At 39.4% G+C, this 27,022-nt stretch overlaps 1 protein-coding gene and 1 long non-coding RNA gene across 6 annotated transcripts; one reads left to right on the top strand and one right to left on the bottom strand.

Annotated features, from left to right (window-relative positions):
* Positions 1-6,328: 6,328 nt before the first annotated feature.
* Positions 6,329-23,171, top strand: aftpha (aftiphilin a). 5 transcript variants are annotated; one of them, XM_074629906.1, is made up of 10 exons: positions 6,329-6,664; positions 10,117-11,817; positions 15,090-15,247; positions 15,510-15,639; positions 16,031-16,087; positions 17,006-17,131; positions 18,020-18,083; positions 18,707-18,790; positions 20,383-20,506; positions 21,527-23,171. In XM_074629906.1, the coding sequence occupies exons 2-10, from the start codon at positions 10,153-10,155 to the stop codon at positions 21,666-21,668; spliced, it is 2,550 nt and encodes an 849-aa protein (XP_074486007.1). In that variant the 5' UTR covers positions 6,329-6,664; positions 10,117-10,152; the 3' UTR covers positions 21,669-23,171. The 5 variants fall into 5 exon arrangements, with proteins under 5 accessions (XP_074486007.1, XP_074486008.1, XP_074486006.1 ...); XM_074629907.1 differs by having other exon boundaries at positions 6,330-6,641; positions 18,023-18,083; XM_074629905.1 differs by having other exon boundaries at positions 6,330-6,641.
* Positions 11,581-18,117, bottom strand: LOC141764593 (uncharacterized). Its single transcript, XR_012593279.1, has 4 exons — positions 18,000-18,117; positions 16,010-16,109; positions 15,389-15,677; positions 11,581-11,698 (listed from the first exon to the last, which is right to left on the bottom strand). It is a non-coding gene; the product is annotated as an uncharacterized LOC141764593 (long non-coding RNA).
* Positions 23,172-27,022: the final 3,851 nt, after the last annotated feature.

Genomic DNA, 27,022 nt, shown 5'->3' with positions numbered 1-27,022 from the left:
AGGTAATACAATGACTATAGATAAGTACCTCTTACAAACCCCACTTCAAAACACCCAAACTATCCCTTTAATGCCAAAATAAACACTCTACTATAACAGTATTTAAGGCACAACTCTTCACTTGTTCATTTATGAGGTGTACTACAATGCAAAGAGGCTTTTATCAGTGGTATATACTGTAAGTTATTAAAACAATACCAGGATTGATCACCTAAACATATAAATTTATGGTAGCTTTGAAAACCTGTGGAGTAATCCAAGTTGCCTGGCCTATGTAGACTTCTCCATGTGTAGACTGAATGAGTATTATTTATCAGCCCACAGGTAACATGATTACCACTAACAAGCAGGAAGCTGACAGCTGCAAGCTCACCTCTGATTTTTTCAACAGAGAGCAGCACTCGCCACTCTCTAGAGTTACTGAATTTTATATTCCAAGTGTTATGCTGGAGGAACCCTTGTTATCTGTAGTGGCCGTTCATGGAAAATCTTCTTCACATATCTCATTAAAATCATGAATTTCCTACGGCCTGATAATCAGACTGAATTAGATGAGGGTGGTGATACGGAAGTCTGGAACCAGGCTAGACTTTCTACACTTCGTTCCTGATCAGTTTCACTTGTCTTTAACATCCTTACTGTATCTGTCACACACATAAAAGGCACATTTAAATGTGACTTTTTCCATAGTAACATTCGATCAGTCATCCTTCACATTGTAACATACAGTATGCTGGAAGCAAGACTACTGGTGTTCAACATTTATTATAGCAATCATTTTCTCATGGTAACTGACAGTTGTGGGAGTTTGGTGTGACACATTTGCTGTAACTCACCGCCAATTCCCAACACACACACACACACGCATACGCACACACACACACACACACGTACGTTTCAGCACTTCCTCCTAAGAAATATGAACACCGTATCCAGGAAGCCACACTTTGGCCACCCAGCCCGGCACTTCATTTCCTTTGAAAGTAGTGGAGGAGCACGACCATTCCCCACTGCACATCACTATGAGCGCATGTCAATGAGGAGCGGATGACAGGGCTGCATTGTGAGATGGGCGCAGAGTGGGAGTGCCATGTGACACTCCTGAATGGGCTGCCGGGGGTTGGCCGGGGGGGAAGGATGGCAGCAGCCACAAAGGCCCATTGAGGGATGGCAGACTAGGTACAAGACTGGCACTGGTCCTCCTTCCCTTCCATGGGACGGCAGGAGGAGGCTGCTGCTTGGTACTGACTGAATGGAGGGACTATTTCACAAGAATTGGAGAGAGGAGGTTTATTATCACCGTGTTACACTTCCTTCAGTCTGTTGATGGCCATTATGCCCACTTCTGCACATACACTACTGTCCTGTGTGATTTACCACTGCGTCTTGTTCATACAGCCTACAATAGACCGTTGTGTTTTCAGCGCCACAAAAGCATCATAAAATAACACAAAATGAGAGTCGTGGAAACATGATTACATACTGTTTGACTGGGTCCTTCTCAGGCAAATGCTGTAATTGAATTCAGTTATAAAAAAAGTCAGAGGAAGCAAAACTGATCAACATTTTCTGTTATCTTGACTCACACCCCTAAAATCATAGCTGCTTAAACCCGACGAACCAGGTACCGGGTTCAGCTGAGTTGTGTGTTAAACACTGCCTTTAAAAACTTCATAAAATTTTCTGGTAGCCTTTTTTTCCGTATGGTTTTTAAAAGACGAGGCCTTAACACTACTAAAACAACACTCCAAGTGTATTTTGTCCAAACAATGTTTGTTTGGCAATGATTTCAATATTTTAGTTACAAAATCAACGCATGAAAATTTTTATTTTTACTTCATAATATTTTTGACCGTTTTTATATTGAATGTAAATACTTGACTTTGGATTCCTTTTTTTTATCTTATTTACATTGTTATTGATCTTATTTGTTATTATCTAAGTTTTGCTTGATCATATTTCATTATTATAATAAAAGTACTCAAAGTTATACAATTTAGTTGTTTTTGTATTGATTTTATAGTGTGCACAATGGTAGAACGTGATGATGCACCGGGTAAATATCTCTGTTGTGTGCACATAGCCTCCTGTAGTGGATATCAGTAGTATTTTATAGCCAGATTCCTTTCCAAGAGGTAGAAAACCCGTTTGGCACACTTTGGGTATCCAAGTGTGCCAAATGGAGAGTCCGCCTGGTCCTATCCGTACTAAAACCTTTGTTGAATCTATGTGCTTTGTGTTATTTATATCTGCTTTGGCAAAGTTGTAGTCAAGGAGTTGCTGAGTGAATTCGGTGGCATCTCTGTGCATGGCATCATTGTTATAATGGTGCTATCCACTGTTTAATCTAGAAAACATTTTAGGCAAGGATAAAAATGTAAATGTTTCCTTGGGTTCATCACAATTTACTCAGGAATAGTAACATCCACAATGTTACTTACACTGGGGATAAATTCTCTGAGGTCTTACCTATCCACAGAGACCAAGATCATGCATATAGACCCAGTAGCTGTAGAGCTATTCTTGATTTATTTTGGGTATGTCTGTCTAGGCGAACCACACCTTCCATCAATCAAGGGCTTAAGAGGTTAAGTAATGATAGTTTACAATAGTTTCCCCTCAGTGGGATCAAACTGTACGTAGTCCATAAGAAGAGTCTTGCTTTTCACAGTTGTTTGAAGAACAATATTAGATTTTTTTTTTTTTTTTAAATGTGTTATCAAAGGTTTCAGTCCAAAAGAGAGCATGAATGCTGCCAAACCTATTAGGCTGGCACATGTCACATGTTGTGTCTAGGATTTTAGAAAACAAGCCACAATTCTGCCAGAATTACAAATAACACAAACTAATATGCATAAAGATGATTATGGGTGGGTTAGGTTTAATGACTTCTTGATATATGCCAAACATTGGAGACTGCAAGAATAGTGAAACAATATGAAGTTTTAGACATCAGGAAAAGTATATATTTTCTGGACAGTGTTGCATTATGTCTGGTAAAGTTGGTATTGTTTGTAAAACGACAGCTTGTACAGTATACAGAAGATGACTCATGTTTCAGCATGGGAAGAAGACTTCTTCAGCAGTACTGTGTTCAGTATATTCCTCAGGAGCACTTACTGTAACAGCACTATAACAAAATCAAATAGGTATAGTGTAGTTACTGTAATACAAATCAATAGATTATACACCATACATCTATTATATAGCATTACCTAAACAGAAAAACATGACATATTGTGCCGCTGGTTAGTTTGCAGTTTCTTACCACCACTATATGTATAATCCAATAACAGAACAAGCTGTTAAATTGTCCATATTGTTTCATTTCCAGAAGATAAAGATATCTCATAGACCTGCTGTGTGTCAGCATTACATGTGCTCAGTTCCAGCACAGGAGAGAGACACATACAAAGACACATTATTGCATTATTTGCTACCCTCTAGTGGTGATCATGGTTCATTACAATGAGATAATTTGCTTTGAATTCCAAATGTGAACAATGTGAAGATGCAGTATGAAACATATACAGTATAATATGTGAAACAGATGAGGCTTAAAACCTGAATATTAATAGGCAGGAATGTTACATAAAGCCTGATTACTGTAGGTGTCTCCATATCTCTCTCAGATGTGTGCTGAGAGGTGCCCTGTGTGTTTTTAAATACACTCACAGTCTATGTTTACGAGGTACATTTCTTACCAAATGTCACTTAAAGAGTCGGAAAAAAAGTTATGTAAAAAATGTTTGCATGAAAAATGTATTATAAAGCTTTTGTTTTTCTGCATACCAACTAACCTCTTTGTCTTCACTAAATCAGTTCCATATGTTTTGTTTTACTGTTTTAAAGCAGTGGGCAGAAATGGAGCAAATATGATTAATATGATATGTATGATTAATAAAACTATAAAATATGAATCAATATTCTGTTACTGTAATGACTATTTTTCACCTAAAATGTTTTCAGAAACATCTTCTAGTGTACTGTTTAGCTGTAAAATGAGAAACTTTGTGACCCCGCAGCTGTGTCTGGGCTGGAGCCGCGGTATGGAGGTCCCGCCCACACAGGAGCTTGAGCCACCTAGCTGCTGCGTTAGCACCAAGGAAGCTGTTTGGCTAGAAAGACCCAACTAACCATAATATCTCTATATATTTATGACCAAATTGACACATGTTCTATTACACAGCCTGGTGACGGTTATGGAAAGTTAAAGTTTCATCTCCTCTCTCGTACATTTCTTGAGGGTCCGGCTGCCTGACTACTTCACTCAGAGCAGCTGTGAATCACAGCTGTCAATCATGACGTCTCACCCCCTTTTTATAGCATCAAATAAAAAATTAAAACCAAACTTATCAGAAAAATGAACACCTGAACACACATCACCGTGATGAGAACTACCTAAAATGACAGAAATCACCTTTGGGAAAAATGATTTGACGTGTACTTTGACTTTTTTAGTTTGGCCCATGCAGGGGTGGAGCAGTCATTTTAGAAGTGTGTTTGTTCTAGGGGTGGGACATGAGCACCGCAGCCTCCCCACCTGAAGCTCCCGTTCCAGTCTCCATTATATGCCAAATCAAAATGAATGTTTCTCCCCACCCCCACCCCATCTCCTCTGCTTCCTGCTGAATGCCTCTCTACCACAAACACATTAAAATGTCCTCATCATTAACTATAAGATAAGGACAAAACTTAAAACTATTTTAATTTAACTGCTCACCTGTGCAATATTAACATCATCCCCTCTCATTGAGGTTGATGCCTGATGTGGTTGTCTATCCTAGACAAGCAGATCACAGCAGTAATAAGAGTTCATACAGATTTTTTTTAAATAGTTTTTAAGCTCAAACCAACTTTAAAACGTTAATGTACAGTACTACTATAACATTGAATGACTGGTGTCATAGATTACAAGGTTCCTTTCTGTTTCTTTCCAAAGCAAAGACCTAGCAAGCCCATGTTACTATAACTCCACTTACATGACAACTTGACTTGAAAAAGGAGTGAATCGTCTACTGCCTTTTCCTCTTGTGCATTTTCTTCGGAACTTTTATAACAAAACAAAACAACTTCCGACAAATGTTAAAAAAAAAGTCAAAAAGTGTTAAATTTTTTTTCCACGATGTCCGAAAAATCTCCGAAAAAATTTCAGAATAAAGTCCGAAAATGTCCGACAAATGTCCGAAAAAAAGCCAAGAAATGTTCAAAAAAATTTCAAAAATGACTGAAAAAAAAATTTCTGAAAAATGTCCGAAAAAAGTCAGAATAAAGTCCAAAAAATGTCCGACAAATGTCCGAAAAAAGTCAAGAAAAAAAAATCCGAAAAAAAATCAATCCGAAAAATGTCAGAAAAAAAATAAGAAAAAAAAGTCAGATAAATGTTAGAAAAAAAGGGTTAGGGTTAGGGTTAGGGGTTAGGGTTAGGGTTAGGGTTAGGGTTAGGTCAGAAAAAGGGTTAGGGTTAGGGTTAGGGTTAGGTCAGAAAAAAAGGTCAGAAAAATAATTTTTAAAAAATGTCTGAAAAAAATAAGTCAGAAAAATGTCAGAATAAAAAAAAATAAAAAGTCAGAAAATTGTCCTAAAACTGTCCGACTAATGTCCGAAAAAAAATTCAGAAAAAAGTCCGAAAAATACTTTTAAAAAAATGTTCAAAAATGTCTGAAAAATGTCACAAAAAAGTAAGAAAAAAGTCCAAAAAAAGTAAGAAAATTTTTCGAAAAAAATACGAAAAATATCCGAAAAAAGTACGGAAAATGTATGAAAAAAATTCTGAAAAAAAGTACGAAAAACTTCAGAAAAAAGTACGAAAAATGTCTGAAAAAAAGTACGAAAAATGTCAGAAAAAAAGTACGAACAATTTCTGAAAAAAATACGAAAAAATGTCCAGACATATATATAATGGTTTTCACTGGACAGGAAGGGGATGAAAGATTGTAATCTGAAAAGTAACTAAAGACCTCAGACAAATGTAACAGTAGTGCAGTATAAAATACAATATTCCCCTACTTAAGTAAAGTACAAGTACATCACATATACTTGAGTAAATGTACTTAGTTACATCTCAGCACTGTGTGTTGCACTCTGAACTGAAGTACTGATGTCTGTTGTTTTGCAGTGTGAACTGAAGTACTGATGTCTGTTGTTTTGCAGTGTGAACTGAAGTACTGATGTCTGATGTTTTGCACTCTGAACTGATGTACTGATGTCTGATGTTTTGCACTCTGCACTGAAGTACTGATGTCTGTTGTTTTGCAGTGTGAACTGATGTACTGATGTCTGATGTTTTGCACTCTGAACTGATGTACTGATGTCTGATGTTTTGCACTCTGAACTGATGTATGATGTTTTGCACTCTGAACTGATGTACTGATGTCTGATGTTTTGCACTCTGAACTGATGTACCTGTTAAACATGGAAGTTTTGTTAGAAGCCCATCAGAGAGCTGCGGTGCATGCTGGGTGATATTGGGGCAGCCTAGCAGCAGCAGCAGCAGCCGGCTGACTCAACTCAACCTTCACTCTCGGCTTCACTTTCAGCCTCCTGAACTCCTAAACTCTTCAGCTGCTCTCCGTCTAACTAACAGTATGGAGGACTCTGTCTTTACCTGAGTCATGGACATCAGCGGACAACATCTCACGGTTAGATCCCCTGCTTTATTCTGGTAAAACTAAGAACACCTGCTGTCAAACCGAGCCGGATGATGTGGATGCTAATGCTAAAGCTAAAGCTAGCTGGGAAGATGCTTGTTGTTGCTGTTAGCATGTTAGCTGTTAGCTAGCTGCGTAGTTAGCTGAGCTAGTGGACTTCTCACTTACTTCTATGTGATGATGCTGCTTTGCCAGCCTTTATATGTCTTTGATGACATGTGTTTGATCATATAAACGAGCCTTAAAGTGGCAACAAACTACTGACACGTTACCGTGGTAACATCGCTCGTAAATGAGCTTTTCCTACACATGCTAACCAAAGCTAAGCTAAACCAGCTACACCCAACATCTCAGCTGAGTGGCTCGGCCTTGTAGTTTCATTACATGCTCTTCTAGTTAAAGCTGATCCAGCTGTCATGTTAGATTAATAATAGTCTATTCGTTTTTTAGATCTGTTTGTATAATAGAATAGAATAGAAAGCTTTATTGTCATTATTGTATTAAATACAACAAGATGTACAGTTTGCCTCTTCTGGTCAGTGCTTTAAAACAAATACTTGACAGGTAAAACACACACATAGTTATATAAAGCAAATACAAACAGGTAAAGTAGATGTAATAAATAAATATAAACAGAAGTGTTACACTGGAAGTATAACATATAAAAGTAGATGTTATGTTAACAGAGGTAATTGCATTTGTAGTTTTAATGAGATGCTCTTCTAGTTAAACTGTTAGATTAATCCTAATCTAGTCGTTTTGTAGATCTGTAATATCTCTACTCAGCTGTCAGGTTTTCCACTGAGCTCATGATAGCACTAGCCAGCCTGTTAGCCAGCTAAGTTAGATGTTTATTTAGCCTCCTTTAGCTTCACTAAAAACGTCAGACAAGCGAGGAGGATGTGTGAAACTTGTGCTGAAACTCGAGATGTTGCCTAAACCGGCTGATTTTAGGTGTGTAGATTATGAGATGAACAGCTGTGAAAGGATGCTAAGCTTGTCATGAAGGTGACAGCTCGTCTTAATAGAGAACATATTGTGATTGCTAATACATTAACTTGGACTTTATGTTAGGAAAACAGCAGCTTTCACTAGTGATGGACGTTACTCAAATGTTTTACTTAAGTAAAAGTAGTACCAACAGTGTAAAAATACTCTGTTACAAAGTTAAAGTCCTGCATTCAAAATGTAAGTGAAAGTACAAAACTATTAGCAATCAAAATATATTTAAAGTACTAAAAGTAGTCCGAATGGCCAGTTTCAGAATATTATTGGATTATAATTGTTGATGCATTCATTTGTTTACGATAATACGATAATACTTTATTGTCAGACAGGTCTGAAACTTGTTTTGCATCACAGCAGCTCCATAAAAAGGACAGAGACAAGAAACAAGGACACGTACATTTAAACATTACCATCACAGAAGACGATATTCAGGGCCCTTCAATGCACATTTGATCTGGTATTAGGCTCCATATTTAGTTTTAGGATTGACTGGTGCACAAAAGAGTGCTTCAGTCTATCCTTATTAAATCGTGGAACCCTGTATCTCCGATTTGATGGTAACAATTCATATTCACTGTTCAAAACATGGTCGGGGTCAGAGACGATGGTGTTAGTCAGCCTATGTTATTATGACAGACAAATTAATTTTTGAATGAGAATGGAGGCACAGATCACAGTTTAGTTTCCTTGGGAGCAAAGTAGAAACCGGTAAAACATTTATGTTTTTTCTCCGAAATGTTCCTTTGTCCTTAACTCGTCTTTCTGGACTTGCATGTCTGTAGTCCCAAGTCAGCACTGCCTGGGTGTAAACGTACCTGTTCCCAGGTATTCTGGGAGATAAGGCAAACAAAGCAAACACGCGTTTCAGACGCCACCCACTGCTCCGGTTGGTGGTTGAGAATGCAAACAGAGTTTCCTCTTTCAGTTAGAAGTCAAAGCGGTGACAGTCTCCGGTTTGTGCCTCTGAAATTTTATATCAGACACTTTTGGGTCACACGGGATTATAATTTCCTCATAACTTCTTAGGGAGGTTCCTGAAAGAACTGTGTAAGTAGTTTGGCATACGTTAAGTAGGGCTGCAACTAGTGATTATTTTCAAACTAATGTCTTGATTATGTCAAATAATCACATATTTCAACTATAAAAAAGGAACGAAAATGGTAGAAAAAAAGATCTGATCTCTTTTCTCCAGAGCCCAAAGTGACATCTTCAAATTGCGTTTTCCAAAACCCAAAGATATTAAATTTACATTCAAGTGATTATGAAAAACAGAAATTCTGCAAATCTTCACATTTTAGAAACTTTAATGTTTTGCATTTGTGCCTGATAGAAGACTTAAATGAGTAATTAATCATTAACATGGTTACTGATTCATTTTCTAGTGTCGACTAATTGATTAAATTCGTCTGCAGGAAAGCGTTCACTTCAACATGTATAAAGAGTAGGGCTGTCAATCGATTAAAACATTTAATCGCGATTAATCGCATGATTGTCTATGATCACGAGTGATCGCAAATTAATTACTTACAAGTCACAGAATTCAACTGCTTTTTTTTCTCCAAGCAACATTTTAAAAATTTAAGAGAGCATTTAACAAACCGTGTCATTAGACATGTCATTAATCCTCAAAGACTCTTATCTTGCTGGAAAAACAAATACTTCCTGCAGGTAAGAAATCTACAGTTGTTATTTCGATAGGTTAGAAAAGTTCTTGAGGCTAATGGACATGTTTTAAAAAACAAAGTTTTGATCCCGTTTATTTTTGATGAAAACCATTGAATTGCTTTTGTGATTCTAATGTAATGCACACTTGCGTCAGATATAAAACGGTGGACTGACAAAGATTTAGGCTTTTGAAGCACTTCCAGGAACTTTACAGAAGGAAAACGTTTACAAGGATATTCACAAGTTTGGTGCAAGTGATGATAACATCTGTGTTTCAGGTTTGGATAACACATTTTTAGCAGTCAAAAACATGCAAGTAAGAGTTCAGTGGAGAGGGAAAGTACCAGAATAAAGTCAAGATTGATTTATAAGTGTTGACAAGGTAGTTAATTTTTAGAGACTCCATCAGCAGGCGGTGTTTCTCTGCCACATGTTGCCCTGATGTTATTCATTAGGGCATCACATGAATTTAAGAGTAAATAAGTAGAACTTGATGGGTCAGAAGATGCAGCTCGTTTACACCACTGTCTTTTAGTTTTACACATCACAGCACTGATTTCTCATTACCACTTTATTACTGTCAATTTGACGCCAATCTGTCCTCTTTTAGTGGTTCAGTAATTCAATTTCAAACCACACATTAAGTACATCGGCCCTGCGGCACCACAAGAGCTGCCCTTAATTACTTCTTGTGTTCATGAAGCCAGAATGGGACTTAAACACGTTGTTTTTATTGATATATCTGCTGTGACGGATTATTTGTTTCTGATGATGTTTTTCCTTGCCGTCTCAGGTGTAGTCAGGAGGATTCGTCGATTGCCAGAGAATCATGGAGCCAGATGTGATCCGTATGTACTCCTCCTCTCCGCCCCCGATGGAGGACGCTGCCGAGGACGAGGACAACGAGTTTGGAGACTTCGACACATTCTCTGGCGTCCCAAGCAGCATCAGCTTCACAGAGTTCGACACCCCGACCACTTTCAACCAGTCCCAAGCTTTGACCGCCACCTCCCCGCCCGAGCTCCTCGCCAACAGAGGGGTGGTGGGATTCAGCCACGGCTCCTCTAACGGCACCCACGGCCCGAACACTGAGCTGTCCAAGGCTAATGGCGTTGTGCCAGCGAGCCACCTGGGCAGCGGTCCCTTAGAAAGAACTGAGATGAAAAAGGTCCTCTCCAGCTCTCTGGATTTCTCTGTGAGCGACACAGCTGGCAGCGAGCCGGCTGATTGCAACGGCGGAGGCACAGAGGTGCTAACAAACGGGTTTGCAACCTTCGAAGTTCAGGGAAGCCCTTCCTCGCAGAATTCTGTCCACTGTCATATAAAAGGAACGTCCACTGAGGACACGGGCAGCGTCCCCGCCGGCAGCCCCGAGGACGATTTTGCAGACTTTGCTGCTTTTTCCAATGCTGAAGGACACCTCAGCCAGACGGCAAACGAGGACTCGGACAATCCAACGGGGGGTAGCTGCCACGACGAGCACTGTAATATAGAGCAGGGAACGACTTCAGAGGACAATGTCAGGGACACAAACAGAACTGGACCCATACCTGTTCCTGCTGAGGCCCCGGATGGCTCGTGCAACACGGACCGGGGTCCTCACACGGACGCTGACTCTCAACAAAGGGACGTAGCCTTTGCACAGGAGCACTTGGCCTCAGAGGCAGTTTGCACTAACAGACCCGTCACGTTGAACGGGGTGGATGTAGCCGACAGGGACGATTCCAAAGACGCCACGGGCTGCAGTGAAAGCGACCTGTCACCTGACACGGCTGCGGACGGTGAGGCGGGACAGTCGGACGGGAAGGGCTCCGGTAACGAGACCGAGACCGAGACCGAGACGTCGTTGGGCCGGCCGCTGTCGACAGACGCTCTAGAGGAGTTCGGTGACATGAGCACCACAGGCTCGGTGCCCTCGCCGCCCCTCCAAGGGGAGACCGCCACGCCCGCCGACCACAGCCAGCTGGGAGAGGACGACGAGGATGAGGACTTTGGGGACTTTGGAGACGCCGGCTCATTCAGCGGTCAGGGCTTCACTGACTTTGACCAGCTGGACGTCCAGCAGGAGCAGAGCAGGTCGGACAGCCCTGCTCCTACACAGGAAGCTACAGAAGCCAAGGAGGAAGACGACTTTGGCGACTTCAACTCCCCCAAATTTCACGACAGTGGAAACGAGGGGGAGGATGGAGGCAAGTTTGCAGATTTCCCTGTCAGCGACAGTTTTGGGAATTTCAGCTCGGCCGCTGCAGGTGCAGACGGTGCAGACGGCGAGGCGGATGCAGGGTGGAGCGCCTTCGGGGAGCTGGAGCAGCAGCAGCAGGTGGAGGAGGGGGAGTCCTGGGCGGCGTTCAGCACGGAGCAGAGCGTCGCTCCTCCTGCAGAGAGCAGAGAGGAGGAGGAAGAGGTGGTGGAGGAGGAGGAGGTGGAGGAGGAGTGGCATGAAAGCGAACTTACTGCAGTCAGCGAGGAAACCAGCAGGACAGACAGACAGTCGGTAAGAACTGTGGGAAATAAACTGGTCAGACCGGGAAGCTTCATGGATGCAGAGTTATTCATCCATGAGCCAACATCGTGATATAGCTCAAGTTGATTTTATTTATGTAGAGCTGTACAGCACAGAACCAAGGCCCAGTTAATAAACGGCAAAACAAGGAGGAAAAAGAAGGGATCAGTTCATAGTGGGATCTATAGTTTTAGTTTTGTTTGTTTGTGTCTGTGAAAATTCTGCCACCCAATCAAATTGAATTCCTTGTGTTCAAAACATTTAAAATTATATTTAAAACATTTCTCATCAGAAACGGCGTCCCTGTCACTCTGGATAATCCACAGATGTTGCTCGCAGTAGTTTTCATTAGAACTATTTCTTAGGTAGAAAGTAGTTCCAGTGAAAACTGATCACAACGAGGTATCAGTTAGGGGTGGGAATCCCCGAAGGCCCCACGATACGATATTATCACGATACTTAAGTTACGATCTTATTGCAATTTTAAACATTTTGCAATATGTTGAGTACTGCTATAAGATATATTGCGATTTATGACCTTTTTCTCAACTGCAAATGATTTAGTTTGTCAACATCTGTGTTTTCACTTTGTTCATCTCAGAGTTTTCATTCACATATCTTGAGGTCAGAGGTCCAGGGACCCCTTTGAAAATGGCTATGCCAGTTTTTCCTCGCAAAAATGTAGCTTAACTTTGGAGCTTTATTTAGCATTCTTCCTGACAAGCTAACATGACAGGGTTGGTACCAATGGATTCCTTAGGTGTTCTAGTTTGTTAGTTAGTTAGTTGATACCAGTATCTCCTCTAGCTTTAAGACTGAGCCCGCTACAACATCTGAAAGGCAGAATAGGCCCACCGGCGGGCTTTCTGATTGTTGAGAGGTTAATAGTTTATATTATAAAAGATCAATACTTGACATGCGTGTATCAATACAATATTGCCAATATCGCGATACTATGCTGTATCAATTTTTTAAAATCTTACAGGAGTTAAAAAAAAAAATGGCCACGAAAACATTATCGGCTGGTTTTAGCTTATCACAGATAAATCAATATTTTTTAGGCCCATATTGATATCTGTGTTTGAGAGACAAAAAAATCCATAACAACATAATTGCTGACATAACGGAACAGATGTTTTTGATAAGGATCCCTTAAATGTGGTTATTATGTAATGAAGACGCTGTTATAGCTGCCATTTACACTGATACTCATAAATATCTATAACTGGTGTGAGATGATGAGGTAAATCCATTCAAAGACAAAGTAGACTTCATTTTGATGAAAAGAAACTTTGTTTTGTCAACCATAGATCACTCTCGCCTCGGACAGTTGAATTACATACTATTGACTTTGACAGTCCGTGTATACGACAATAAGTATGTGCAGAACAAAAAGTTCTGCTGCCCACAAACCAAAAAGAGGAAGTTATTCAAATCAGTTCCTTGTGTTTGTTCATGTTCAGCTGAGTCACTGGCCTTACACCAACTACCGCTGTTTGTCATTAAACATTAACCGACCCGTTAATGACAGAGGTCGGACCTCTGATTTGAAGTGGAACAGAGAATAAACAGTGTCCTGAAACGAGGATATCGGTGTGATAAGAGGTGGTGGGTTGATGGTGTGGATGTTTGTTCAGAAGTAGAGAAACTCTGCTCTCAGGATGTGACCTGCACTACGTTAACAAACAAACTGGTAACCTGCGGCTCGATGCAGGATTCATTCACAGCTGCAACAGTAACGCTGGGACCTACTGTCTCATCGTTCAGCATTGGCGAACGGCCAGTATAACCGGTGTGACAGCCAGCAGGAAACTGGGTCACTAGTGTGACAGTGTCTTGTCTGGTTTGAGTGTGTGGTAAAGGACTTTTAAAATATATTTCTCCCTGTTTGGGAGAGAATCGGGCGTCAGGATCCTTCTCTCTCTGTTCTCACTTTTCCTCCCCCAAAACACAAAACGATCTGTTAGAGATGTACCGGTTGCTATTTTTCTTGGTCATGTCTGACCTGCTGATTCAGATTTACTTTCTTTCTAAGAACTATAATTGACAGCATACACAAACATTTTTGTAACTTTTCTTTCATGGAAAATTGAAATTCAAGTGTCTATGTTCATAATATAGCTTATTAAAGCTTCAGTAGGCAGTATATTTTTGGCATCATTGGGCAGAAATTCCATAATAACCTTTCAGCAAATAGTAATTCAAGTGTTCTGAGAGAAAACTAGACTTCTTCTCCTCGTCATGGCTCTGTTTTCAGGCTTTAAAAAATCTAGGTAGAGTAAGCATAGCGTAAAACCATCATGCGGCACATGATGTGTAAATTTGACCAGCAAAAAAAATAAAAAAATAAAATAATTTATGAGACTGATCAGCTCACAACTCTCCGGTTTCTATCGGTGCATCTCTGATCTCAGTATCCTCTCTTGAGCGCTTCATGACAAAGCTGAGTGTAGTAAGAACTGGTCTGCTGTACTGGGACCACACCTAGCTGCACAGAGTCATCACAAGCCGGCAGGGCAAGCCACATTATTAGACTGGGTGCAGCTTTACAATGAAATGCATCAGAAAACACTCATGTGTCATTGTTGACTTCCTTGAAGTCAGTCAAGCACTAAACGTTAAGAAGACGACTGTCCATCTTCAAAAAGTGTCCGAAAACTGCTTTGTAAACTCGGACGGGAACCTAGAAGCAGAGAAGTTGCATCTTTTGTCGTAAACCTCAAACGCAACATCTGTCCACCTGACAAAGGTCTGAGAGTTGAAAGCTCTGACTGTCTGTTTTGTAATAAAATTAGATGTGTGGATGCTTTAACTACATCCAGTACCTTCCCATCTTGTGTAGTGTGAGGTAGCGCTCCGTGAAAACAAGGTTTGTGTTACAGAAGGTGTGAAATATGCTGCACGGCGGGCTGCTGAGCTCTAGTCGGTTTACCAGGAACGCTCTGATTCACATCCATTCAGAACACGTCGACACAGCGATGCATATAAAAACATTTTCAGAGAGTTTTTTAAAATGTTTGCCACACTAAGGAACAATTAAATCTATTGGTTCGCTTACGAAATGGATTCAATAGCGCCGCCGTCAGGTCAGGACAAGAGTGTTGCTGGATGGATGTTCGCCATGATAAACGCAGCATTTTGAAATGGATACTGAGAGTAAACCTGTTGCATTATCACTAGGGCTGTCAATCGATTCAAATAAGTAATAGCGATTAAGAAGTGTTTAGTAGGCTGTGAGTAAACGGCTGCTGTGCTCCCTGCAGGCGTCGCTGTCATGCCGTCTGGAGAAGCTGTTTCAGGGCAGCTTCCCTCAGACCGCCGCCCCCTCGGTGGAGGACGAGGTGGCGTCCCTGAGGATCCTGCTGGGACCGCCAGAGGACAAACCAGGAGTCGAGGAGGAGAAGACGTCGCCGTGCAACAGGTGAGCATGGGTCACGAATTTAATCATTTCAGCATCTTTTCTATTTCATACATTTCTAAAATGTCTAGTCTGCTGTTTGGTCTCAATGATGATAAATCTATATCTTCCTTTAACGGAGATTTAATGAGTAACAGAACAAACCTTTTTGTCTGCGAGCCACAGTGATTGATTGATCACGTCTTCTGACTTCTTGAGCATCTCAACTAGACGGTTGTCTTGTCTTTAATCTCTGCCTCGTCTTTAACACCCCTGCGTCTCTCAGGTCTGCGCGTGGCAACGTGTGGATACAGCTTCGGGACATCCACGAGGCGTTGGGCCTCAGATACCAGTGGGGGGGCTCCTACTGCAACAAAGCACTACTCTGCTGCCTCGGCATCGACACCCGGAACATTGTGAGTCCCCGCCGGACCCTCTGACGCCAGCCAGCTCACTATTTCACAAGTGGAAAGAAATGAAGCATGCACTTAAATTACAATTGAATTATATTAAATAGGCCAAAAGAACAATTATGACCCATTTCAAATGCACAGATAACCCTCTGACCTGTAAAAAGTATAGTTTTAGAAGTGATTTAACGACGTTTCAAGTAATCCGTGACCTTTATTAACCTCTGCTGGCAGCCATTAGGGACCGCATCATCAAACTAAACTTTTCTCTTCCCACACAAGCTTGTGAGGCTGAGTTATTCTTCTCAGTGACATATTTAACCTGAACTTTACAGCAGGATTGTGTGTGTGTGTGATGTATCGGAGTTTTTCTAACCTGCTGCTTTAATGTGTGCAGCTGTTCACGGGACAGAAGAAGCAGCCGGTCATCGTGCCCATGTACGCCGCCAGCCTGGTGAGTCGTCTGCCTGCTCCACCTCAAGTTGATAGAAAGAAAAATGATCAACATCAGTCATGATAATTGTCATAAAAGTCATTTCTCAAGCAAATGTTCACTATTTTTTCTGTTTAATGTCACTGTAAACTGAATATCTTCTGGTTCTGGACGCACAAAAGCAGCAATCTGAGATCAACTTTTGATGGATATTTGTCACTATTTGCTAACGTTTCGAAACTCGTGAGAATTCCTCGATAAAGAAAATAACTGCTAGTCGCAACCCGTATTATTTCAATTAAATTCATCCATTTTATGTTGTTTATCTGGGGCCGGATCAGGGAGGCAGCAGACGTCTCTCTACCCAGCATCGTTTTCCAGCTTGTCCTTGGCGATCCAGAGGTGTTCCCAAGCCAGATGAGATATATAATCTGTTCAGTGTGTTCTGGGTCTACCCCGGGGTCTTTAAAAGGAAAACTTCCCCCTCAAAATGACCATTTGTATATCTATTACGCACCCCGTGTTACCTTGAATTCTTGAAGAAAACATTGTTTTTCTCTCATGCCTCCACAGCGAACGAAGAATACAAAAACGGAGAAAAGTCTTAGTGAATTGTAGTAAATGGGGGGGTCACGTTTAACAACAGCAAAATCCATTTACAAACTCTCACACAACTCGTGCAGTATAATCCACGTCTCATTTATCCAGTCGTACGCTCACTACTTCCCAAACACATGCATATTCACTAAACCCTCACTATCTAAAACAAACAGTCTCACGCTTGTGCAGGCGCGCTACACGTCCGTGCGAGTATGAAGTGTTTTAAATAGCAAGATTTTAGTGAAGATGGATGTGTTTGGGAAGTAGTGAGTATACGACATCATTCTCTGCTTATCCTGCAGATCACCAACAGTGTGTGTTTCTGTGTTTGTTTTTCAGGGGATGCTGGAACCAACCAAAGAGCCTGTGAAGCCCGTCTCTGCAGCAGAGATGATTGCCTCTATAGCCCAGCAGGCGCCTCCAGTGGCTCCAGTGAAAAGCTCCTGTCCCTCAGATACAGTCCAGGTGGGACCTCAGAGCGTCTACAGGAGACCAAAACACTGACACATACTTATATATTTATATATTTACTGACAGCATGCTGGTTGGGGACTAGTTTTAGCGGCGAATTAATCCACATTCGGTGCTCTAGTGAGTATTAGTGGCAGCAGGACGGTGTATGTGGGATTGAGTCAAAAATAAACTACAGTGTGTGTTCATGTTGAAGAAAGAATATGTCACCCAGTGACACGGTGAGGCTCATTGATGTGTTTTTGGCTGGACCGCAGAGGGCCAGCCCTATAAACGCAAAAGTCCGTCACTGAGTGAGTGACTGAGTGATGAAGTTACACGATTGGTCGGCCGAGTGTTGGAGTTTCCTCATTGGCCGTTGCTCTTTCAAAATGAAAAGGCCGGGAACAGTCCTTTATGCAAATGAGCCGTCCAACGCAACGCGTCCGGCTCACAAAACTTGCACCAAGCTGTCAAACTAGGCAATCTAGTTCTAAAATGAAACCAGATTCAGCAGTGGCGTCGCCTATTTCTCACTTAAAATGTTTTCAGAAGTAGATTGTGGTGGATTGTTTAGACGGAATAACAGAAAGTTCACGAGCAGGCCGCAATGTTGTTTCCCGTTTAAAACGTCAAGCAGAAAACCAGGGACCAATCAGGTGCATACTACATCACCGCTTGAACAGCTAGTAGAGCGGAGCAGCGCGTCCTCTAGTGTCCTCGTCGGGCCTGGTGGACATGTACTGCTGGATTTAACATTATAGACATAACCACGGACTATTTGTATAAAAATGTAGCCACAAATTCACAGACTGACCGAACACGGTCCAGACATGTACTCAGTTTTGACCGAGTCTATGTTTATATGTATAAACTGACTGACCTTCTTTCTCGTTCCTCCAGCAGGAGTCGCTCCCACCCGTCCAGTTCGACTGGAGCAGCAGTGGCCTTACCAACCCTCTGGACGGTAGGTGTTCCCTCGCCACCGCCACCCTCGTCCCCCCCCCCCTTTCCCTCTCTCGTCTCGTGTTTCTCACTTCTCTAACCCTCCTAGTGTTTCCTGAACAGTCTGTGTAGACGCTTCAGTCCTGTGGTATTTTCACATCCTGAGTGAGCATGGAAATGTTGGATTATAAACAATTTTTGTAGATCCATAAAAAACTTTCCTCATTAAAGGAAAAATCCACACTAAACATCCCAACACTGTAGGTGAAACAAGTCAACCAAAGCTGTGGCCAGGAACCCCACGAAGGGATTCACAAAGAAAATCTAAATCCTGCTGCACAAAAAAATGTGCTAAATGTTGATAAAAATCAGGAACTGTCTCATCAAGTCAACACAATTATGAATCAGCCAAACTTGACTGCTTGAAGGTTTTTGATATTGGTGCTACAGACGTGTTTAATGAGCCGCAGTGAGCGGATGTGATGGTGGATCTCTCCTTTAAACCAGTTACTGAAAACAACATGGCTGCTCTGCATGAAGACTTTTTTAACATTTAGCCGACTCTCCTCTCTGATCACTGACACTGCTGCATGTTTCTGGTTTCTTCTCTCTCTTTCTCTGTCTGTCTGTGTGTTAACTGTGCAGCGAGCGGAGGCTCGTCTCTCTTAAACCTGGATTTCTTTGGTCCTGTGGAGGATTCAGGCTCCACCAGCTCACCCTCCATCCCAGGTCAGCAGCTGCTCACCACCTCCTCCTCCTCCTCCTTCTGTAGCGCTCTTCATCTTTACATTAACCTCCCATCTCTGTTTCTCGCTAATAACACTCGTCTGTAGGAGGAAACAGGACAAATCAGACAGTTCATGACTCTGTTGATGAGCGAGAGAACCACTGGTCAGATCAAAAGTTTGACTTTTGAATCAGGAGACGTTTTCACATTTTGAAGAATTTGCCTTGGTATCTTGGTGCATAACAATAAACATAGTAAGAGAAACTACTTTCGAAAAGTCAAGAAATAAATAGAAAGGAAAAAAAACAGAACAATTTACACTAAAAAATCTGGAAAATATATGAAAATATGTTTTTGTTTTATGTAATTGGTACAAATTTGTGAAAGTCTGCTAAACAGAAATACTCGACCAAGATATAGTTTAACTGTCTGAATATTGTGGGCATTTGTTTTCCCTGGTAGCTATTCCCAGTTACCAAAGAGTATCAATGTAAGTTCTTTGCAGTAACTATCCCCAGTAGCAGAAATGGCGAACGGTGTAACAACCGAAGTAACTGTGGAAAACAAAATGCAGTGTGTCCTGTGTTGTTGGAAGTTGCTCTGAGGAAAACGGAAAGCAATCCGCTTGTTTTTGTGACAGCGGTGCCAATAATAAGACCACTTGGAAACGCTTGTGGCTTTTTCAACTAGGGCTGCACAATTAATCAAATAATAATCATGATCACGATTTTGGCTTCCCGCAATTAAATGAACATGATCGACTGTGATATTGACGTTTAAAATGCTCCGCTCATAGAAACCTCTGCTGCATATCAAATCAAGCGCTTCCTAAACTAACAGCCAGCCACCAGCCGGCGATCCAGATGTTTTGGCTTCACTTTTGGGTATAGATATTATCTATACAACACCAATGTGTTTATGATTAAATTGAGAGCATAAAATTGTTTATCAAGCCTCTTTATGTTGCTAATTTTGCTCCCAAAGTGCACCAGATTGGTGCATTTAACTTTAAAATGTAGCTAACAAAAGGGTAGAGTGAATATTTCTTGTATTTTTTGCAGGAAAAAAGAAAATTGCAATGCCAGCTTTAACATTGTGCAGCTTTAATTTGTACACTAGCAGGAGCAATGGAAGTGAAAGCAGGGCTCTGTTTAGTTTAATGTGAAAGTGCAGTAATAAAGATATGTCTCTAAAATCAATGAATAATCATGATAAATAATCACGATCTCAATATTGATTAAAATATTCATGATTAGCATTTTGGTCATAATCATGCATGTGATTTGGTACAAAAACATTTAACGCTCAACTCTATGAAGGAGTTTTGGACACCAAATGTTTAGAGGCACGGTCTACATAACAACCTGCACACTGAGTCTGATGCTTTTTTTAATTCTTAGCCAAAAACAAAACTTAACAGCTAGTTTAGTTCACCTCACGTGAATCTTTTGTGCCACAAAAATATATTAAAACTGTTTGTGACAGACAAAGCTAGAACTTTTGTTTTGCTGCATCCCAACTGACAGCTGCTCTTAAACTGAGTGAACCTTTTTTGTTTTACCTCTGACTTTTCTTTTTGTCTCTTTGTTTTTAGGGGTCGACCCGGAGCTGTACGAGCTAACGACGGCCAAGCTGGACCCCGGCAGCTCCGGCAGTCGGGTGGCAGATGCCTTCGCCCGCCTGATGTCCACCATGGAGAAGACCAGCACCTCCACCAGGTCAGAGGTCAAAGAGTCAACAGGCAGCAGAGTCATGAGTTGTCATGTGATGTTTGTGCAGAAAAACAAAAAGCTCAGGGATGATATCAGCCGCCAGCTGGTTTTAGATTTCATCATCATCCTCCACAGTATTATTTATCATGAGACAGAGACACATCATGAACGTTAAGTCTGAACACATGACGCTCATGTCAAATCTGATCTCTATTTTAAGAATTATTTAGCTTCATTTCCTGAAGTTTCCATCAGCTCAGTATTTAGTTAGATATTTACTTCTTCCCTCTCATACACATATATTTTTTTTTTTTAAATTTGCACTTTTGTTTTTCAGCTTAGAATTTTTTTTAAATAAAGCGAAGCATTTTTGATCATAGGAAACAGCTCAGACGTGGAGGAGCGCTCAGCTGCACATTCAACGGAATAGGAGATTAATAATATAATTAATTTATAGAGTTGATTATTATATTGACCAGTTTTAAAAAATGCAATTTAAATTATGCATTAAAGACTGAAGGGTAAAAACATTTTTACAATTTAAAAAAAATTAAATTAGTTAAATAAAAATTTTTTTTTTTTTAAAAAGCCATCATAGATGAATTAAAAATGTAATTTAAATTATGCATTAAAGACTGAAGGGTTAAAAAAATGATACAATTTAAAAATTAAATTAGTCAAATAATAATAAAAAACAAAGTAAATTTGCATTCAAATGATCTGAATTAAGAAAAAAATATAAAAAATATAAAATTTGTCATTCACCAACTATATAATGAATTTTAAAAAGGCTTATTTGTACTAATTGAACATTTAAAGACAGAATAATGAAGTAAAATAATAGTAGTATTTGTTCACTTTCATTTTACTCTGAAATTTTGAACAAATTTTCTGTAAAACATGAAGTCTTAGCAGCTACATGCATGCTAATATTAGCTCATTAGCAGCGGCCTGTACGTACACAAACGCTGTCCTGAGGTGTGAGGTGACGCCATGTGTGTTTTTGTGTGTCTTCCTATTTGACAGGAAGCCGAGGAAAGAGGAGAATCTGAGCGACGAGGCGGCCAAAGTGATCGCTGGTCTGCCCGATCTCTCCTTCATGCAGGCCAAAGTGCTGATGTTTCCCGCCATGCTGACGCCGCTCGGCTGCCAGGCCACACCGGACTGAATCCCCGCCCTGTCCTCTGACATCATCACCTGACCCCGCCCACTCTGCCCACTGGCCCCGCCCACTGACTCGGCACATTTTAACAAGTTGTCGTCTTTTTCTTTTTTTCTCTTGCTGCGACTTAGTTCCTCCCTTTCATACTTTTTTTTTTTTTTTTTTATAAATTTGCGCTTTTCAGCTTATAATTTTTAAAAATAAAACGAAGCATTTATGATCACAGGAAAACAGCTCAGACGTGGAGGAGCGCTCAGCCGACGACCTGCACATTTAACGGAATAGGAGATTAATTAATTTATAGTTTATAATTTATAGAGTCGATAAGTTATAGAGGAAGGTGTAATCGTGCGTGCTGTTCATATCTAGAAGAATCATCGTGTATATAATCAGGGATTAAATGTTTATTTTCCTTTTTTTTGTTTTTAATTCTGAATGATTTTTGGATGATTTTACGTCTCTGTGGTGGGAGTGTGTTCGTGTCTGTCTGTGAAGGAAACACTGGCTGAAGCTCTTTGAATCAAAATGAAGTGGAATATATAAGTTTAAATTAATACATTTATATACATATATAAAATCTATAAATATATATATTTATCGACTTGAAACCACACTGCCTGCAAAATCCAGCTGAATGTTTTGTCCCCTCGTTGTGTTTAAAGGCCTTAGTTTTTACCTGCAGTCAGTGTAGATTTTAAACTTTCTTTAACCCGCATTGTCCACTCTGTCTTTTTCTTTTTCTAATTTAATGCATCTTTTTAACATAAATTATGTCCCACCCCTCTCACCGTTGCTGCAGTCCATCTACCGTCTCTAGAACGCAGGAGGACTGTTATTATTTTATTCTTTAATTTGGGAAACGTCCACCGACCAAACGCTGGTGTATCTGGTGAGTTCATGTGTCCTCAGTTGTCATTTGAAGGTTTTATTTCTATTCCATGTTGATTTATTTTTACATATATTCCAGCTGTTGTGGCCGGTGGATGAAAAGAAGTTTCCTTCCTTGTTCGTGTCAGCTCTTGCTGTTCATTTTTGTTGTTTTCGGGGGTGAAAACGGGACTTCTTTTTGGTTAAAACCACTGAAACTTTCTCGGCAGTGAAGGTCGACTCACATCAGAAGGGAATTAAGGGACCAATTTCTGCTTCCACGTGTCGGGTTATGTACACTGTTCCTAATATGAAGTGCTTTTTTGTTGTTGCGGCTCTTATTCGCTCATGTTTTGCGATATTCTTGTTTGTTTTTTGCTCATACTACTGTCAGCCCCGTCTCCCAGGAGGATTTTGCACATTGTAAAGATGAAATGGATGTAATCATAGTTCACTGTGGCTTTAGACTGTGTACAGTTAAACTATGGACTGTAAAATGTACGGGAAAATTCCTATGGAAAAAAACTGAATCACTTGAAGAGCCTGTCAAAAGGTTATTGTGCATGCCCAGGTTCTTTTGAGACTATAAGTGTGTAAATTTTACTTTTAGTGTACACAAGAAATTAAAATAGTTATCTTCTCTGCTTGTTTCTGTTTCTTTCGGACGATAAATCGAAGAGATTTCTCCAAACAGTCTGCTGCAGATTTTAAAAAGAAAAGAAAAAAGAAATTCTGGCTTAAGTAAACGTTTATGGAGGCTGGAGTCTGCCACCAAAAACATTATACTTTTACATTGTTTGATTATATTCAATTAAACTGACCAGTTTAAAAAAACTATTATAGATTAAATAATTAAATAGAATTTAAGTAAAAAATCATACAATTAAAAATGTAATTAGTCAAATAATAATTAAAAACTAAAGAATTTTAAAGCTAATTTGTGCCCATCATATTCATATTCACAATACATTTGTATTAGTTGTACTAATTTAACATTAAAAAACAGAATAATGAAGTACAATAATAGTATTTGTTCACTTTCATTTTACTTTGAACTTTTGAACTACTTTTCTGTAAAACATGAAGTCTTAGCAGCTACATCCATGCTAATATTAGCTCATTAGCAGCGGCCTGTATGTCCACAGACGCTGTCCTGAGGTGTGTGTGTTTCTGTGTGTCTTCCTGTTTGACAATACAATACATTTGTATAATTTGTACTAATTTAACATTTAATAACCAAATGTAAAGTAGAATTAGTGAAATGCAAACTTAATATTTTTAAAATGTATTTTTTAATTTTATAATACATAATGTAAATACACTTTTCCTTAATACATTTTTGAAAAAATTATTGATTTATTAATTGATTTAAATAAAACAAATTGTTTCTGTTGGCACACTCCAGGCTCCATAAATACTAGTGATTTTTTATAAATGTTATTTTGGGTTGAACTGTCTCTTTAACTGTTGCTTTCACAGGTTGAAACAGCAGCTGAGAGAAACTATTAAAACCTTAATGAGACAAAGTTCAAGAGATAATAAACTCGAGATCTCGGTTAAAAAATAGTTTCACATCTCACCATCATGCAGATATCTGTGTATTGTTCTTCCCCTGTTTCCATTCAGCAGAATTCACTGCATGGCATGGCATGGCTCGGCACGGTCAAAAACTGTTTGGCTTCTCATCTCACACACACCTGATCCTAATCACCTGAAAGTTCACCTATATGCACTTCCATGTCACTTACACCCTGTGGTCAGTGCTAGAACTGCAGGCATTATCACATACATTAACTGTGATTATATCCACAGATGCAAGTAAAACAAACTACATTAAGGCTCCAACAATTAGGGCCACATTGAGGGAAAAAACCCTGAGATTTTGAGGATAAAGTCCTTATTTTAGAACTTTTTTTTCCTCTAGTAAAATGACATTATTCTCGTAATATTACAACTTTTCTTGTAATATTATGACTTTATTCTGGAAATCCCAGATTTTTCTTCCCCCAGTGTGGCCCTTATACAAATTATATATTATAATAATAAGAAAAAGATAATAAATAAAAGACAGACAAGAGGACAAAGATGAGATCATTCCCATTTATTGTAGAAAATAAAATTACTAAAGTGGAACCCCCCCCCGCCCCGTCAGAGCTGAATCCTCATCTTACACATTCAAATATAATTCTCAGAAGAAAAATGTCATATTGCATAGGACAAGGCACAGATTCATGTAACGACTTATTCCATCCCTTCTGTTAATGTCCAGTAAAAACCTCCTGCAGCCACAAACCACTAAAATAATAATAATATTTGGTTTGACAAAAAGTGTTGAACAATCAATCTTTCATTATCTGGAAGGAAACAAACAAAACAGCAAAGATGAGTCTGGATAAACAGCCTGGAGCCAGTTTTTAATAATAAATAATTGGATTAAATCTAAAAGATTTGTTTAGTTAGTCCAATCGTTGTCTTACTTTTTGTTGATTTTACAGTAAATATGTTCAAATTCAGAACTAAAGGTCAAATATATCAGATATTTTGGATACTGATGATCCACTTGAAGTGGATTTGAAAAGCTCCAAATAGAATCTCTGTATTTATTTGTTTGTATTTTATTAATTTACACACTAAATGAAGATGTCACCGTGTCCCACTCGTGTACTACATACTGATTCACAGCAGGTTTTGAGTCTGTAATGTGCTCACACCGTGGAAACGTGACAACATTAAGTGATTTTTAAGAGTCTCGCAGCTGTAAACAAATAAAACAAATAAATAAATGTTAAATGGCAGTGAAACAACTCCAGGAAGAAGTGTTAAATCTTAAAGACATTTGTGAAGTTAAATTAGTTGTAAACAGTAAAGTATGAATACTTGTACCAACCACAAAAGCTGTGCACTATATAGTAGAGCTGCAGCGATTAATCAATTAGTTGTCAACTAAATTAATCGCCAACTATTTTGATCGATTAATCGGTTTGAGTTATTTTTAATTCTCTAATTCCAGCTTCTTAAATGTGAATATTTTCTGGTTTCTTTACTCTTCTATGACAGTAAACTGAATATCTTTGAGTTGTGGACAAAACCAGACATTTGAGGACGTCATCTTGGGCTTTGGGGAAACACTGATCGACATTTATCACCATTTTATAGACCAACTAATTGATTAATCGAGAAAATAACAGATTAATCAACCATGACAATAATCGTTAGTTGCAGCCCTAATATATATATATATAGATAGATGTATAATGAAAACAATATAATGTATAAAGAGACACATATTGTATACAATTAGTCTGTAATAAGGACTCAGTTCTTACTGGTGTGACAACCTGCTGTTACATCATCTGTCCAGCAGCTGGAGACACAGACGTTAACCAGATCTGGATTCAGTTTCAATATTTATGTATCAGGACATGATTGATCCGGGTCTGATCAATCTGATCTATTTACAATGACAAATGTACCTAAATAAACCAGAACTACACATACAGATAGCACGTTAATACCAGCTGGAGACCAACAAACGAACAAAAGGATTTTGGAGTTCAGATTAAAAAAAACTGGCTCAGTGTTTATCCATATAGAACTTTCTCACTCACACATATACATTAGAGCTGTGGCATAGGTTGAACTGAGGGCGTTTGCATTGCTGGAATCCTAAAATATATTACATAGTATTAAAAAAAAAACTCCAATCATTTATTAAATGACGGTACATTTCATAGAAGAGATTTCCCCCAAAATGACCTCTGAGTTCATCTTTCAAGTCCACTTAGAAGTCAGTTTTGGTGGATTTTCCCCTTTGAAAGAATACATATTTATGTTCTGTACAAACAAAATATTAGTGTCCAGAGTTACAATAAATATACACGGAAAGCTGAGAGATAATAAATAATTCATAGAGTTATTTCTGCTAAAGGGAACGTCTGCATATTAAAGTTTGTATCACCACCACTGTTGAGGAAATACCTCCGTTATTGCAATTTAACTTCTTCACATCATAAATTACATACTTGTTTTTCCAGATGTGAGGTTTTTATTAAGTCCAGGTTGTAGTTTTAAAACTATAAAATAACTTCATTGGTTGAGTTAAAAGTGAGAAACCACATATTTGAGCTGAGTAAAAATGAGATTGGAGCTCCTTTAAAAACACATGAAGACGATGATGCAATGAAGCTTTAAGGAAATAGAGCATGAAACTAAAACAATGTACAGCTAGCAGGTCATTGTTGTGAAATAAATTCCTCTCTGTCTGGGTTTATTTCATTTTTTTATTTAATATTCATACTTGAGTTCATTCTTAGTCATTTGAATTTCATTTAGCTAATTTGCGCTCGCTGCCAGTTTTTAACTCAACCAATGAGATTTTTTTCTCTTCTTTGTGCTACTAAAACTACAAGTTGGATTTTAACCAGCAACAACAACTACAGTGGTGTTCAGACACAAAGTCAATGTGTGGACAGGAAGTGTGACGGATATCATCA

This window comes from Sebastes fasciatus, chromosome 3 (genome assembly GCF_043250625.1).
Source record: "Sebastes fasciatus isolate fSebFas1 chromosome 3, fSebFas1.pri, whole genome shotgun sequence".
NCBI classification, from domain to species: Eukaryota; Metazoa; Chordata; class Actinopteri; order Perciformes; family Sebastidae; genus Sebastes; species Sebastes fasciatus.
This window is presented reverse-complemented; position numbering and strand designations above follow the sequence as displayed.